This window comes from Myotis daubentonii, chromosome 8 (genome assembly GCF_963259705.1).
Source record: "Myotis daubentonii chromosome 8, mMyoDau2.1, whole genome shotgun sequence".
Classification (NCBI taxonomy): Eukaryota; Metazoa; Chordata; class Mammalia; order Chiroptera; family Vespertilionidae; genus Myotis; species Myotis daubentonii.
The window spans coordinates 34,536,965-34,550,351 of record NC_081847.1 but is presented as its reverse complement, the minus strand read 5'-3'; the positions used below and the strand labels follow the sequence as shown (position 1 = coordinate 34,550,351).

Genomic DNA, 13,387 nt, shown 5'->3' with positions numbered 1-13,387 from the left:
ACAGCTGTAACTGGAATCCAAATGTCCCAGGCATCGCTTCTCGGCCTTTTGGCTAAGATCAAATGTCCCAGGCAACAGAAATATTACTTGGGGTCTCCTGAGAATGGCAGATTGTGGATTGCTAGAGTCAGAAAGAGATTGTCCAGTCCAGCCCACCCACTTGACAGATGAGGAACTGAGGCTGGAGTGAGGGTGGGTGTCTGGGAGTGAGAAGGGTGAGCGGACATCTAGCAGATGGCGCTGGTGAACCTCACAGGCATCGCGTCAGAGCCTGGCCCTGCCGTGGTCCCCCATCACGGCTGCTGCTGGTACTGGCTCTCCGTGGCCGTGTAGAAGTCGTCCAGCACACTCTGGATGTATTCGAAGGTGGGCCGCTCCTCGGGGTGGTTCTTCCAGCAGCGCGTCATGATGTTGTAGAGCTCCTCGGGGCAGTGCTCTGGCCGGGGCATGCGGTACCCACGCTCCAGCGCCCGGATCACCTCAGGGTTTGTCATGCCTGAGAAGGAGCCATTAAAAAGGGAGGGATTGGCGATGGGAGTCCAGGGAGGAAGACAAAGTTGCCTCCCCAGCAGCCATCACTCCCCACCTCCTGTGGGAGCTCTGCCTCTCTGACTGCGAAATCCATAGACTCCCCTGAGCGAGGGCAGGGCCATGGCACCCAGTTTTGGCCAATGGAAGCCGAGGGGGAGTCTCCAGGGAGACTTCCAGGCAAGGTTTTCCTCCCTGATAGAGACTCTAGAGGACACACACTTACTCCTTCCTTCTGGCACTGTGAGACAGTGTGATCCTTGGAGCTGCCGCAGCCCTCTACCATGTGAGGAAGGCAGTCATGGACAAACCAACCCCGAGTCCTGAGAGCTGCTGACCAGCTGAACTAACCAGTCACCAGCGTCAGACTCGCTATGGGAACAATAACTTACTTATTGTTTCTACCACTCCTTAGTCTGTCACTCTGTTACTTGCAGCTTAATGCATCCTAATGGATACAGGGTGTCATAGCCATTCCTGATTCTCCCTGGCATACCCTCAAGACAAAACAGTTAGGTGGCTAGACTCGATGCACCCTATACGTGAATGGGACCATTTCCTTATTTAATTGAATTTGTTAGTTATCTTTAAGAACAACCATTTAACTGTCTATGGCCCTCAATTTTATATCACTGGTCTTGAACTCCAAACTTACATATCCAAGTGCTTTCTTGAACATCTTTACCTGGATGTCTACTAGTCACCTCAAATTTAACGGGGCCAAGACAGAATTCTTTAATTTCTATCCATAACCATTGCCCACCTAGTTGCTCCACTAAAACCAGGAGAATCATCCTTGATTCTTCTCTCTCCCTCACCTTCCACATCAGCAACTCACATCCTTTCTTCTTTTGGAATGTAGCATCAACCCATCAGCTTATATCTCTGCTGCTATTGCCACTGCTGCAGCTTCCACTTGTCCCAGCCCCACTCTCCATGCTGAACCACGCATCACTTCACCATGAGATGGTGCCCCCTCCCAGCTTCCACATGCTTAGACTAACATCCACTCACTCTTCACCATGACCATGGGCCCTGCCGGATCTGGCCCCTGCCAACCCCATCATCTACCATCTGCTCTCATTCCTGGTCTCCAGCTGCCTGGCTTCCTTGCTATCCTCAGGCACACTTCAGGCCGTATAAACTGGCAGTGCCTTCTGCCTGAAATCTTTTCCCCAGATCCTCACTCAGCTGTTTTTCAGCTCAAATATGACCTGCTCTGACAGGTACTCCCTGTGCACAGGAGCTCCAGGTCTCTCACTCTTACACGCCTCGGCTTCATCTTCTCAGCCGTGACCTCCTTGGGAGTGTGTGTCTGTTTAGTGTGTGCTCAGGCTAGACTGTGAGCTCCTTACAAGCAGGGCCTCGTCTCTTACTGTCTCCTTAGTGCCTAACGCACGGAAGGAACTTGAGAAATACAGTGGAATGAGCGATGTCTGTATCTTTTGTTCCTAACCTTCACAACCACTTGTACAAGGTAGATAGATGTCATTACCGGATAGGGTACCTATATTTTTTACAGGTGAAAACACTGGGATGAAAGTGAAGTGAATTTGTCAAAATGTAATAGTTGATGGGGACACCATTCAAATTCAGGACAGTTTATAAAAACAATCAGAGACTCTTTTTATCTGCCTTGTCCCCTCTTCCCAGTGTTTTGGCATGGAGCCATTCCAACCAAAAAGGAACCGAGCACAACAGTACTTACTGAGCCCTGGGCAATCTATATGTCACATGTATCTTTATATACTGTGTACTACTCAGTCTAGGGTGCTGCCCGCAGGCGTGTAGGTAAACATCTGTTCCACAAACAGATACGAAGCACCCGCTATGTGGCGGGCACAGAGGTAGGCAGCGCAGATACACCAGTGAGGAACACAGACATGATTTCTGGCCTCACGGAGCTCAGAGTCTGATGGGGAAAATATCAAACACATAGTTATCAATTGTGATGAGCACTATGAAGGAAACGGTGTAGCGTGTTTTGAATGAGAAGCACGGGGGACATGTGTGGTACTTTGGATGACTGGATGGTGGGATGCCACATACAGTGAAGCTGGAGACGTAGACGGGCTGGATCATGCAAGACCTGCAGGCATAATTAGAAGTTTGGGATTTTGTCCTAATTATGGTGGGAGACCATGAAAGAGTTAGAGATGGAGAAGGGACAAGATCTGAGTCAAAATTTTAGAAAACTCGTTCTGGCTGCACGTAGAGAATGGCCTATAGAAGAGAGGGGAGAAGCAGGATGCTAGTTAGGCAGGCACTGTACCATCAGGTGAGAGGTGATGTTGTCCAGGATGAGCATGGAGGCCATGGAGTTAGAAGGGGAAGACTTGGGATGTGTTTTGGAGTCAAATACCAGAACCTCTGACTGTTTGGATATGATATGGAGTGAGAGAAAAGGAAGGATGGAGGAAGCCTGCAGATTTCAGGCTTAAGAAACTGGGTGGGTGGTGGTCCTTTAACTGAGATGGAGCAGGTGAGGGGAGGTTGGGAGGAGGATGAAGAGCTCAGTCTGAATGGACATTGACAAGAGAAGAAAGCCAGACTGGGCCCTGGAAGCAGCCCTAGCTGAGGCCCCCTTCACTACCTGGGTATGGGATCCGGCCATAGGTGACGATCTCCATCAGCAGGATACCAAAGGACCAGACGTCTGACTTGATGGTGAAGGAGCCAAAGTTGATGGCTTCGGGAGCTGTCCACTTGATGGGGAACTTGGCCCCTGCAGAGTTGGAAAGGGTGGAGTCAGGGAGGGTCTGGAGAGCAGGGGGCTGGGTCTCTGCTAGGGCGAGGGAACAGGACAGCACAGTTGCCCACATCTGCCCCCTGCAGACCTGCAGTTTCCCTAAATCTAAATCTGGCCTCTAGGAGCAAGGAACATCCATGCCGAGGACAGATGGCTAAAGTGGGGAGGAGTGGGCAGAGGGTCTGGGGTGTGGCCGGGGAGCCAACTCCCCAGGACCACCTTGTTAATTCAGCGGTCACCCCAGCAACCTACACCTCCTGAAGAGGGGAGTCCTAGAGGTCACAGAACGTTCAGACAGCAGGACTGCAGGGGCCTTGAGTCCAGGTTGCAGTGAATGCCTTAGCGCCCTGGTGCCGGGCAGTGGGAGAAGGGAAGATTTTGGCCTTGGCCTCTGTGCTTTCCACCAGTCGCTGGGTGTCTGCCTTCGACTCTTCCTCTCCTTCCCCTTCGTCTGGGATGGGTTTAGTTAACCTTTGGATACTGATTTCCATCTTAATTCCAGTGTGGTTGAGAATATGCTCTATAAGAATACATGTCCTTTGAAGTTTGATGAGACCTGCTTTATGGCTGAGTACATGGTCAAGTTTTGAAAATGCTCTGTTTTTTTTCTCTCCATTTCTTCCCTCCTTGACATTGAGAGAATTTTCTTTATTCCTGGTTATCCTCTCCTATTTTAGAGATTATACGTTCTACTTTTAGTCTTTCAGTGGTTGCCCTTAGTTTAGGTTGTTTTTATTGTATCCTAACAAACATGAAATAAAGTGCACAAATCCTTCATATACAACTCGATGCATTGTTGACATGTGTAGACCTTGTAATCCCCACTCAGATCAAGATGGAGAACACTTTCAGCATCTCCGTGGCTCCCTCCTGCCCGCCCCCACCCCAGTCAGTACCACCCCCATCCCAGGTAAGCACTATTCTGACCTCTACCGCCATAAATGAGTTTTGCCTGTTTTTTTCGTTAATGGTTTTATTGAGATGTATACCCAGGTCATGCAATTTACCCAGTTAAAGTATGCAATTCATTGGTTTTTAGTATGGTCACAAAGTTGTGAATTTTAGAATATTTTTATCATATCCTCCCTCACCCCCCGAAAAAAACCCATACCAGGCACTCCCCATTTCTTTCCAACTTCCCATCCCAGCCCTAGGCAATCATTAATCTACTTTCTTTATAGATTTGCTTGTTCTGGACATCTCATATAGATCAGTGGTTCTCAACTTTCTGGCCCTTTAAATACAGTTCCTCATGTTGTGACCCAACCATAAAATTATTTTCGTTGCTACTTCATAACTGTAATGTTGCTACTGTTATGAATCGTAATGTAAATATCTGATATGCAGGATGGTCTTAGGCGACCCCTGTGAAAAGGTCGTTTGACCGCCAAAGGGGTCGCAACCCATAGGTTGAGAACCACTGGTATAGATGGACTCATATAATATGTTACCTTTGTATCTGCCTTCTTTCACTAACATGATGCTTGGAAAGTTTATCCATGAGTAGCATGTACCTCATTCCTTTATGAAGGATATTCCATTGTATGGGTAGACCACATTTTGTTTATCTGTTTATCAGTTGATGGACATTTGGTTTGCACCTGCTTTTTGGCTGTTACAAATAATGATTCTATGAACTTTCATACATGAGTTTACTTGTTTCTGAATTTTATATAAATGGAATCGTCCAACATCTACTTTCTTGGTCTGATTTCTTTCATTTTGATATTATGTCTATGAGAGTCAACCACTTTGTTGCATGTAGCATTGGTTTGCAATTTTTCATTGCTGCAAACATTGTATTGTATGAATATACCACAAGTTACAAATTAATTCTTCTGTTTATAGATATTTGGATTCCTCTGTTTTTATCTATTATCCATAAAGTTGATCTTATGCTTAATTTCAACATGCACACACCTAACTTAATCTACATCAGAGTCTCTGGGTGACTGAAGGCCAGGACATTACATCCAGAAGGACTCTGTCAAGTTTAATAAGACATAGCTAAAACTGGGGTGGGCCGAAACCGGTTTGGCTCAGTGGATAGAGCGTCAGCCTGCGGACTGAAAGGTCCCAGGTTCGATTCCGGTCAAGGGCATGTACCTGGGTTGCAGGCATATCCCCAGTAGGAGATGTGCAGGAGGCGGCTGATCGATGTTTCTCTCTCATCGATGTTTCTAACTCTCTATCTCTCTCCCTTCCTCTCTGTAAAAAATCAATAAAATATATTTAAAAAAAAAAAAACTGGGGTGGACCTTTGCATTTTACTGATCACTTTCACAGGCTCAACTCTCACCACTCACCACCAACCCAGGTGGGCCCCACGGGTCCCTTGGCAGCATCCCCTACCTTCCCGGGCCGTGTACTCGTTGTCCTCGATGACCCTCGCCAGGCCGAAGTCAGCAATCTTACACACCAGGGTCGCAGAGACCAGGATGTTGGCGGCTCGGAGGTCTCGGTGAATGTAGTTCCTCTGCTCGATGAAGGCCATGCCTTCCGAAATCTCCACCCAAAACAGAGATACCCTCATCCTCAGATCTGGCCCAGCCCAAGATGAGTCCCACCCAAAGGCAGAAGAGGAGTGTCCAAGTGTGAAAAAAACAGGAAAAGAAGTGTTCCCGCTCCTTTTTGTGTGGGAGAGTCCTAAGCTCAGACTGGCATTTCCCTGTCTACCCGTCCAGGCTGGGAGGATCCTCAGGCCTGGGTTAGTGTGGGGCTTCTCCAGGGTTCCAGAACTTCCAGAGAGCACTTTGAGGAAAAGCAATGGCATTATTCTCCGGGACCTGTATGCCCACACCAGGATACTAGGAAGAGCTTTCCTTCCCGACTCTCTTTCTGGGGACAATCTAGGCTCACATCATATTCTGCTGTATCTCTCTTATTTAAAAATACATTTTTATTGATTTCAGAGAGGAAGGGAGAGAGGGAAACATCAATGCTGAGAAAGAATCATTGATTGGCCACCTCTTGCCTCCCATGGGGGATCAAGCCCATAACCCAGGCATGTGCCCTGACTGGAAATCGAACCATGATCTCAAGGTTTATAGGTTGAGGCTCAACCACTGAGCCAGGCCGGCTGGGCTCTGCTGTATCTCTTATGCCTTTATCCCCAAACCTCAGTAGAAAAAAATCATTTGTTCACAAATGTCTACTGAGTGTCTTGGGGGTGCCAGACATGTTACTTGAATAGGTGCTAAGTCAGGCAAAACCCCTGTAGGTGGTATTAAGTACCATAAAGAAAGGATAAAGAGGATAACAGAAGAGGAAACCCAGAGGGCTTTTTGGATTGAGTGGTCATGGAAGGCTGCTTTGAGGAGGTGAAATTTATGTGAAGATCTCAGTGATGACAGTGTGACAAATAAGAATGTTCCTGGCAGAAATAACATCATGTGCAAAGGCCTGGAGGTAGGAATGAGCTTGGGTTTGTGGAACAGGTCATTGAGAAGTTGCCACAGGGACCGTGGGGAGTTGAGAGAGACGTGGCTGATTGTGAAGGACCTGGTAGGAGGCTAGGAGAGGAGGTTGGACTGTATTCTGAGTGTGATGTGAAGATAGCAGAAGGCTTCGAGGAGGAATGTGATATTGTCTGATGTATATTTTAATGTCATCATGGCTGCTGAGTGAATAATAGACTGTGTGGAGGATTCTTATTCACAATGGTGCCTGGACTTTTCTGATGGAAAAATGTAGGATTTTTCCTTAGAGACATCTTTTACATAGAATGGTTTGTGCATTAACCCTTATAAAGAGGTTTATTATTAACCCTCAGACACCCACTAAACAGCACTTACAATTTACAAGCTGGCCTTCAAGCTCCTTGAGTCAGGTGCTCTCACAATCTGTGTTTTACAGAGGAGGGACACTTTCCAGCTCATACCACCAAGAAAGTTCTGAATGTCAGACTCAAACCAGCCTGTGGGTGTTCAGTCCCAGTGCACCATGCTGCCTCTAGTTACTGCAGATCCCCAGTGCCCTGGAGGACTGAAGCTGGGTGCAATCTGGTGAGATTATTTGGAGGGGATAGGGGGCCTGGCCAGACAGACCAAACCAATGCACCAGCCTGCTCAAGGTTGGAGGAAAAGTGGGCAGTGCACTTACAGGAAGTGGACAGGAGGGGGCACCCATGACTATTGAAACTGAGGTCTGAGGCTGCAGACTTTCCAACAAAAACTTCAGACTTTTACATTTTGTTTGGGGTAGCCTGTCAGGGGTTCGGGTAAGACAGGTCTTGACTGGGAAGTGTGGGAAATGTATAAGGAGTCCTTAGAGGCACAGTTAACAACAGTTATTACCTTAATGGCAGACACTGTAGCTTATTCATGTACTAGTGGCCCGGTGCACAAATTTGTGCACATTGAAAGGAAATTAATTAGAAGAAATATTTTAATATCACTATTTGCCCTTTCTCTATAATAGAAGTGTCAACCAAATTCATGAGTGACAATGACAGATCGAAACACATGCATGGGATTGGCGCCAGCAAGAGCTTTATATGTATCGCACATGTGCGAGTCAACTTAGCCTTTTATATATATAGAATAAACTTGCTTAATTAGACCTGCTTTCTGACTTAGCTAAACTTTTTCCAGCCCAGTGAAGCACATTTTAAAAGTATACTTTTATACAGAGTGCTCAATAAATGTGCTTAGGCCAGTGGTTCTAAGTGGTTAGAGGTTAGCCTGCACACCAAAGGATTGTGAGTTCGATTCCCGGTCAAGGGCACATACGTACTTGGGTTGCAGGTTCAATCCCCAGCTCCCATTGGGGCACATGCAGGAGGCAACCAGTCCATGCATCTCTCTCACACTGATGTTTCTCTCTCTCTCCCTTCCTCTCTCTCTAAAAATTAATGGGGAAAAATATCCTCAGATGAGGATTAACAACAACAACAAAATGTTCTCCAGTATTGTTGCTGTTATTATAGTATGCCAATAGTATGTGCTGAATAAATAATTACCCTCCCCTCCCCCCAGCTTCCCCACTAGCCTCTCACCTGGGCTGAGAAGTCGATGAGTTTTGGCAATGGCTGCTTGCTGCCTTCATTACTTTTCAGGAAGTCCAGCAGGCTTCCTATGGGGGAGGGGGAGCAACAATGAGTGCCCTCACTACTTAGGGTGAAACTGTTCATAGTAATGGATTTAAATAAAAACATCTGTTTACCACACCTAGTGTTTGAGAAAAATGAGCGGAGTGTTTTTAAGTGACTTTGTGATTGCTAGGCTGGTTCTTGGGCTGGGACAGCTCTCTGGGCCCAGGTGACTTGGGCGATGGTTTTATAAGGCTGGTGTAACTGTGTAATTAGAAAACGAAAAAAGTTTTGAGATTTTAAATCACACTAAATGAGGTTGGGTGATATGTTTCTATTAATAAAAAAATGGGCAGGTATTGACCGGCCTGTGGCTCAGTGGTAGAGCGTCAACTTCCAGACCAGGAGGTCACAGTTCAATTCCCTGTCAGAGCCCATGCCTGGGTTGCAGGCTCCATCCCCAGTTGAGGGGGGGATGGGGGGAGTATGCAGGAGGAGCCAATTAATGATTCTCATCATTGAAGTTTCTGTCTCCCTTCCTTTCTGAAGTCAATAAAAATATTTTTTTAAAAATGGGCAGGGATTGAAAATATTTGTGAAATGGTGGCTTAAAAAAGTCCCTGAGAAATTCTGGATCATGGTGGGCAGGGTGGGGACAGCCTGGAACGAATGCTTTGTTGAATCTTTTTCCCAGAGCGTTGGCCCATGCAGGGAACGTGGCTCACAGGGAGAACTTCCCCTGGCCTTTAAGGCACCCAGTAAATCCATAAGCCTCTTCTTCCATCACCAATGGGGTTCAGCCCTACTCCCCTCTCCTGGTAGCTTCATGTGCTCCCTTCCCACTGGCATCCCCTTAACATGATTTCACCACATTAACCAAGAGGACTGGGCGATGGCTGCTTATACCTGTGGGGAGAGCTCCTGGCCAGACTGGGGGCATCTCAAGGGCAAGAACCCTGTCAAAGTCACCTCTGAATCTTCAGTTAACTTGTGTGAGCCACAGCCTGCATCCCCGGCCCCAGGCACAGCACCTTTGGCCATGAACTCCGTGACGATGTAAATGGGCTCCTCCGTGACCACTGCGTGCAGCTTCACCAGCTTGTCGTGCTGCAGAGTTTTCATCAGGTTGGCCTCTGCCAGGAAGGCCTCCACAGACATGCTCCCTGGCTTCATGGTCTTCACGGCCACCTTGGTGTGCTTGTTGTAGGTCGCTGGAGCGGGCGAGAAAGCAGGAAGCTGGTCAGAACCCATGCTCTTTCCCCACAGCCCCGGAAGGCCCAGCTGCAGAACCGCCCCCTCCACAGTCTTCTGTGCCCGTCTCAGCCCTTAGAGAGGGATGGGCTTTGGCTCAGACCGATGTGGGTTGGAAAGCTGGCCCACACCTTCCTAGCTGTGTGCCCTTGGGCAAGTCACTTATCCTCACACATCTGTGGTTTCCTCATCTGCGAAGTAGAAATGATAGGCACTGCCGCTGAAGGGCTGTTGTAGGGATTAAATAACCTCAAAACATCACTCAGATCAGTGGTTCTCAACCTTCCTAATGCCATGACCCTTTAATACAGTTCCTCATGTTGTGGTGACCCCCAATTTCATTGTTACAAATGGAACATAATTAAAGCATAGTGATTAATCACAAAAACAATATGTAATTATATATGTGTTTTCCGATGGTCTTAGGCAACCCCTATGAAAGGGTCATTCGAACCCCAAAGGGGTCGCGATCCACAGGTTGAGAACCGCTAACTCAGATCATGTCATTCATACACACAGACCACCTTTGCCTTGTCTCTCACCCTCACACATACCATCTCTTCTTAAAATGCTTTAATCTTGCCCTGACTGGTTTGGCTCAGTGGCTAGAGTGTCGGCCTGTGGACTGAAGAGTCCCAGGTTCGATTCCAGTCAAGGGCATGTACCTTGGTTGCGGGCGTACAGTAAGGGGTGTGCAGGAGGCAGCTGAATCGATGTTTCTCTCTCAGAGATGTTTCTGGCTCTCTATCCCTCTCCCTTCCTCTCTGCAAAAAATCAATAAAATATATTAAAAAAATAAAATAAAATAAAACATGGTGGGTGGAAACAATCGGGTACAGCAGGTACTGGGCCAGGCATTGCTGTTCTCGAGTTATTAGCGGCAGGGCAGCAGGGGTGGGACATGCCTTATTGGTGCCCCACAATGCCTTGGCATGGCTCTAGACACACAGTTACCAACATTGAACTCACCTGGAAATCTCCAAGCTGCATTTCCCCATTCTTAATTTCCATCATCCTAAGAGGCCTTGGTAATCTCACCCCAACTGGTAGGCCTCTTGGCTCTGTGTCAGGGAGCAGATTCCTCATCTAGGACTTCTGCTTCCCAGGAGGAAATTTTTAACTCAAACAGGTAAATGGCCTCAGAGGTAAATCGGTGTTTGCATGGCAGGACAATTCAGTTTGCTATCAGAGGGACTGCTCCTTTATGGTTATTATTCAAATCTCCCCTTCTACCATTGGTGGCATTCCCACTCTGTTCCTGGAAGTGATGATCTCCCTGCTCCCTCCCTCTCACCACCCTCTGGCCCTGGGTCCTTACCCATCCAGACTTCCCCAAACTGCCCGGCTCCAAGCTTTTTCTCCAGCTCGAGGGATTCCCGAGGGATCTCCCAGGCATCTTTCTCCCACGGCTTCTGGGGCTTGGAGGACACGCAGGGCACCGTCAGCTTCTGGCAGAGTCCGTCACTCCCTTCTGGAACAGAATTGCTGGTCAGCTGAGGTCAGCCAGCTCTTGGCCAGCCAGAGGCTTCCCCTCAGAGGCTTCCCTGCCTGGTCGGCTGCAATTGGCCACTGTGCCAGGGGGTTGCCATGATCAGGGACATTTCCAGAGAGCAAAGCATGATCAGATGTCAGCTCTGCCCTCCTTCTCAATAGGCCTAAAATGTCAGGAGAATCCAAAGCAACTATTTGTCTGGGGAGAGTCAGAAAGAGCTCAGCAGGCCTCAGAGGGCACGGGGCACCGGGACTTGGGTTCCCGGGAGACAGGCCCACCCTGACTAGGGTGTGGCCCTGGGCAGGACTTACTCATGTAGTGGGCCACCAGCTCCTGCAGGGTGCTGAAGGTGTTTCGTGGGGAGATGTAGAAGCCGCCGTTGTCCAGGGTCCGGATCTTATAATGTTTCACTGCATCCCTATGCTGGGGGTCGTAGTCTCGTACGGACAAAGAGTAGCTCCCTGCATTGGTCAGAGAGAAACCGCTCAGGAGTGGGACTTCAGAGTCCGGCCACTACCGTGGCACCCCTTCCGGACACCCCTCTAAAGCCACCCCTGGCACCATCCTGGCAGCTGGGCAGTGGAGTACAAGGGTAAGAGTGAGCTGTGGAATCAGGCTGCAAGGTTCTTGTCCAGGCTCCTCCATGTCCAGCTGTGAGACCTTGGACAAATGAGTACATCACTTCTCTGTGCCTCAGTTTCCTCATCTGTAAAATGGGATTGGTCGTGAGACCTCTCTATCTCATTACATTGCCTGATAATTGAAAGAAGTAATGCTTGTAAAGTAGTCAGGATATAAACACTCAGTAAATGCGGGCTGTCATCATCATCATTATTATTATCTAGGTAGATAGATAGATAGATAGATAGATAGATAGATAGATAGGGTGGGGATTGCTGGGTCACCTTTGGTGGTCTCGCTGTCGCGGATCATGAAGGAGCCCAGCACGTTGCCAGGGGCCAGAAGTTGGCGCTCTGCATCCTTCCGGCTGATGCCCTTGAAGAACCACCTGGTGGGAAGGGAAGAGACAGCGTGTGAACCTGGGTGGGCAGTCCTGTCCCACTGACAAGGGCCACCAGGATACCCAACGCCTGATTTCCTGCAGCACTGATTTTCCTCAGACTCTTTTGGGAAAAACAATGATTCTTTTGATATTAAAATGGACATTTGACCCGGGTTGAATCCAGTTTGCTGAGACTGACTGACACTTATGCACATTGGGGAGCTTTCTTTAAGAAAAATAACACAGCCCAGGCTGGTTTGGCTCAGTGGATAGAGCGTCGGCCTGTGGAGTGAAGGGCCCTGGGTTCGATTCCAGCCAAGGGCACATGACGGGGTTGCGGGCTTAATCCCCAGGGTGGGCATGCAGGAGGCAGCCAATCAATGATCTTCTCTCATCATTGATGTTTCTATCTCTCTCTCCCTCTCCCTTCCTGTCTGAAATCAATAAAAGAAATATATTTTTAAAAAAGAAAAGAAAAATAACGCAGCCTTACAAATACAGAATGCCCAGAGGTCATTCCAACAGGGCCCAGTGAGAGCGGTAAGGTGATGGACAGAGAGGCTGAGTGTGAAAACACAGCAGTCTTCACCAACGGTGGTCAAAATCTTACTTCTGCAAATTTCACAAGAACACACGACATTCCTGTCAGGGCCTCACAGGCCCCTGTGAGTGAGGGTCTGAGCTTCATCAGTCTCAGTTTACCCTTCTCTGTGTGATATAAAGTGAAATATAAAACTGGCATAAATTTCTAAGCAAAAATGTGAGATTTCAAATAATTTTATACTTGGGCCCATATCCTTGGATCTTTTCTTCATTCTCCCATAATATATGGAATACTGGGTGAGAACGTTCAAGCAGCAGCAGCCAAATCCATTTCCACCCTCGGCAGGGTGAGGGGTGGTTCCTGTGCTGTGATGGAAAAAGCCCCAGACCAGAGGTCCGTAGGCTTTGGCCCTGCCATAGAACTGCTGTGTGACTTTGAGCAAGTTGCTTTTCCTCTCTGGGCCTCTGTTTCCTCTGCATCAACGATGGAGAAAGACAGCTAACACTCACCCACCCAACAACTCTGGAATGGTTGCCCTTATTATCCCCATTTTATAGATAAGGAAACTGAGGAACAGAGAGAGCAAGTAACTTGCCTGGCATTACACAGCTGGGAAGTGGTGGAGCCACGCTTCAAATCCAGGCAGTCTAACTCGAGAGCCCATGCTCTTAATCACCGTGCTACTCTGCACACCCTCCCCCAACCTTCTTTGGTTCACTTTTTGAAAGTGATTCGTGCCGTGCTAAAAGAGTCAAGCAATGTTACAGGCTATGCAGTCAGAACTATCTCCC

The 13,387-nt window shown here is 48.1% G+C and overlaps 1 protein-coding gene across 3 annotated transcripts in view; it reads right to left on the bottom strand.

The window, feature by feature from the left end:
• Window positions 1-71: 71 nt before the first annotated feature.
• The window catches only part of HCK (HCK proto-oncogene, Src family tyrosine kinase), a 35,046-nt gene continuing 21,730 nt past the window's right edge, over window positions 72-13,387 (bottom strand). For 2 of the 3 annotated variants that reach the window (XM_059705876.1, XM_059705877.1), the window contains exons 6-13: window positions 11,955-12,058; window positions 11,361-11,510; window positions 10,876-11,028; window positions 9,338-9,517; window positions 8,274-8,350; window positions 5,630-5,783; window positions 3,122-3,253; window positions 72-496 (exon numbers count right to left, since the gene is read on the bottom strand). In XM_059705876.1, the coding sequence (XP_059561859.1) occupies window positions 294-496; window positions 3,122-3,253; window positions 5,630-5,783; window positions 8,274-8,350; window positions 9,338-9,517; window positions 10,876-11,028; window positions 11,361-11,510; window positions 11,955-12,058 (1,153 nt within the window). In that variant the 3' untranslated portion in view covers window positions 72-293. The remainder of the gene's footprint in view (window positions 497-3,121; window positions 3,254-5,629; window positions 5,784-8,273; window positions 8,351-9,337; window positions 9,518-10,875; window positions 11,029-11,360; window positions 11,511-11,954; window positions 12,059-13,387) is intronic. The other variant, XM_059705878.1, reaches the window with a different exon arrangement.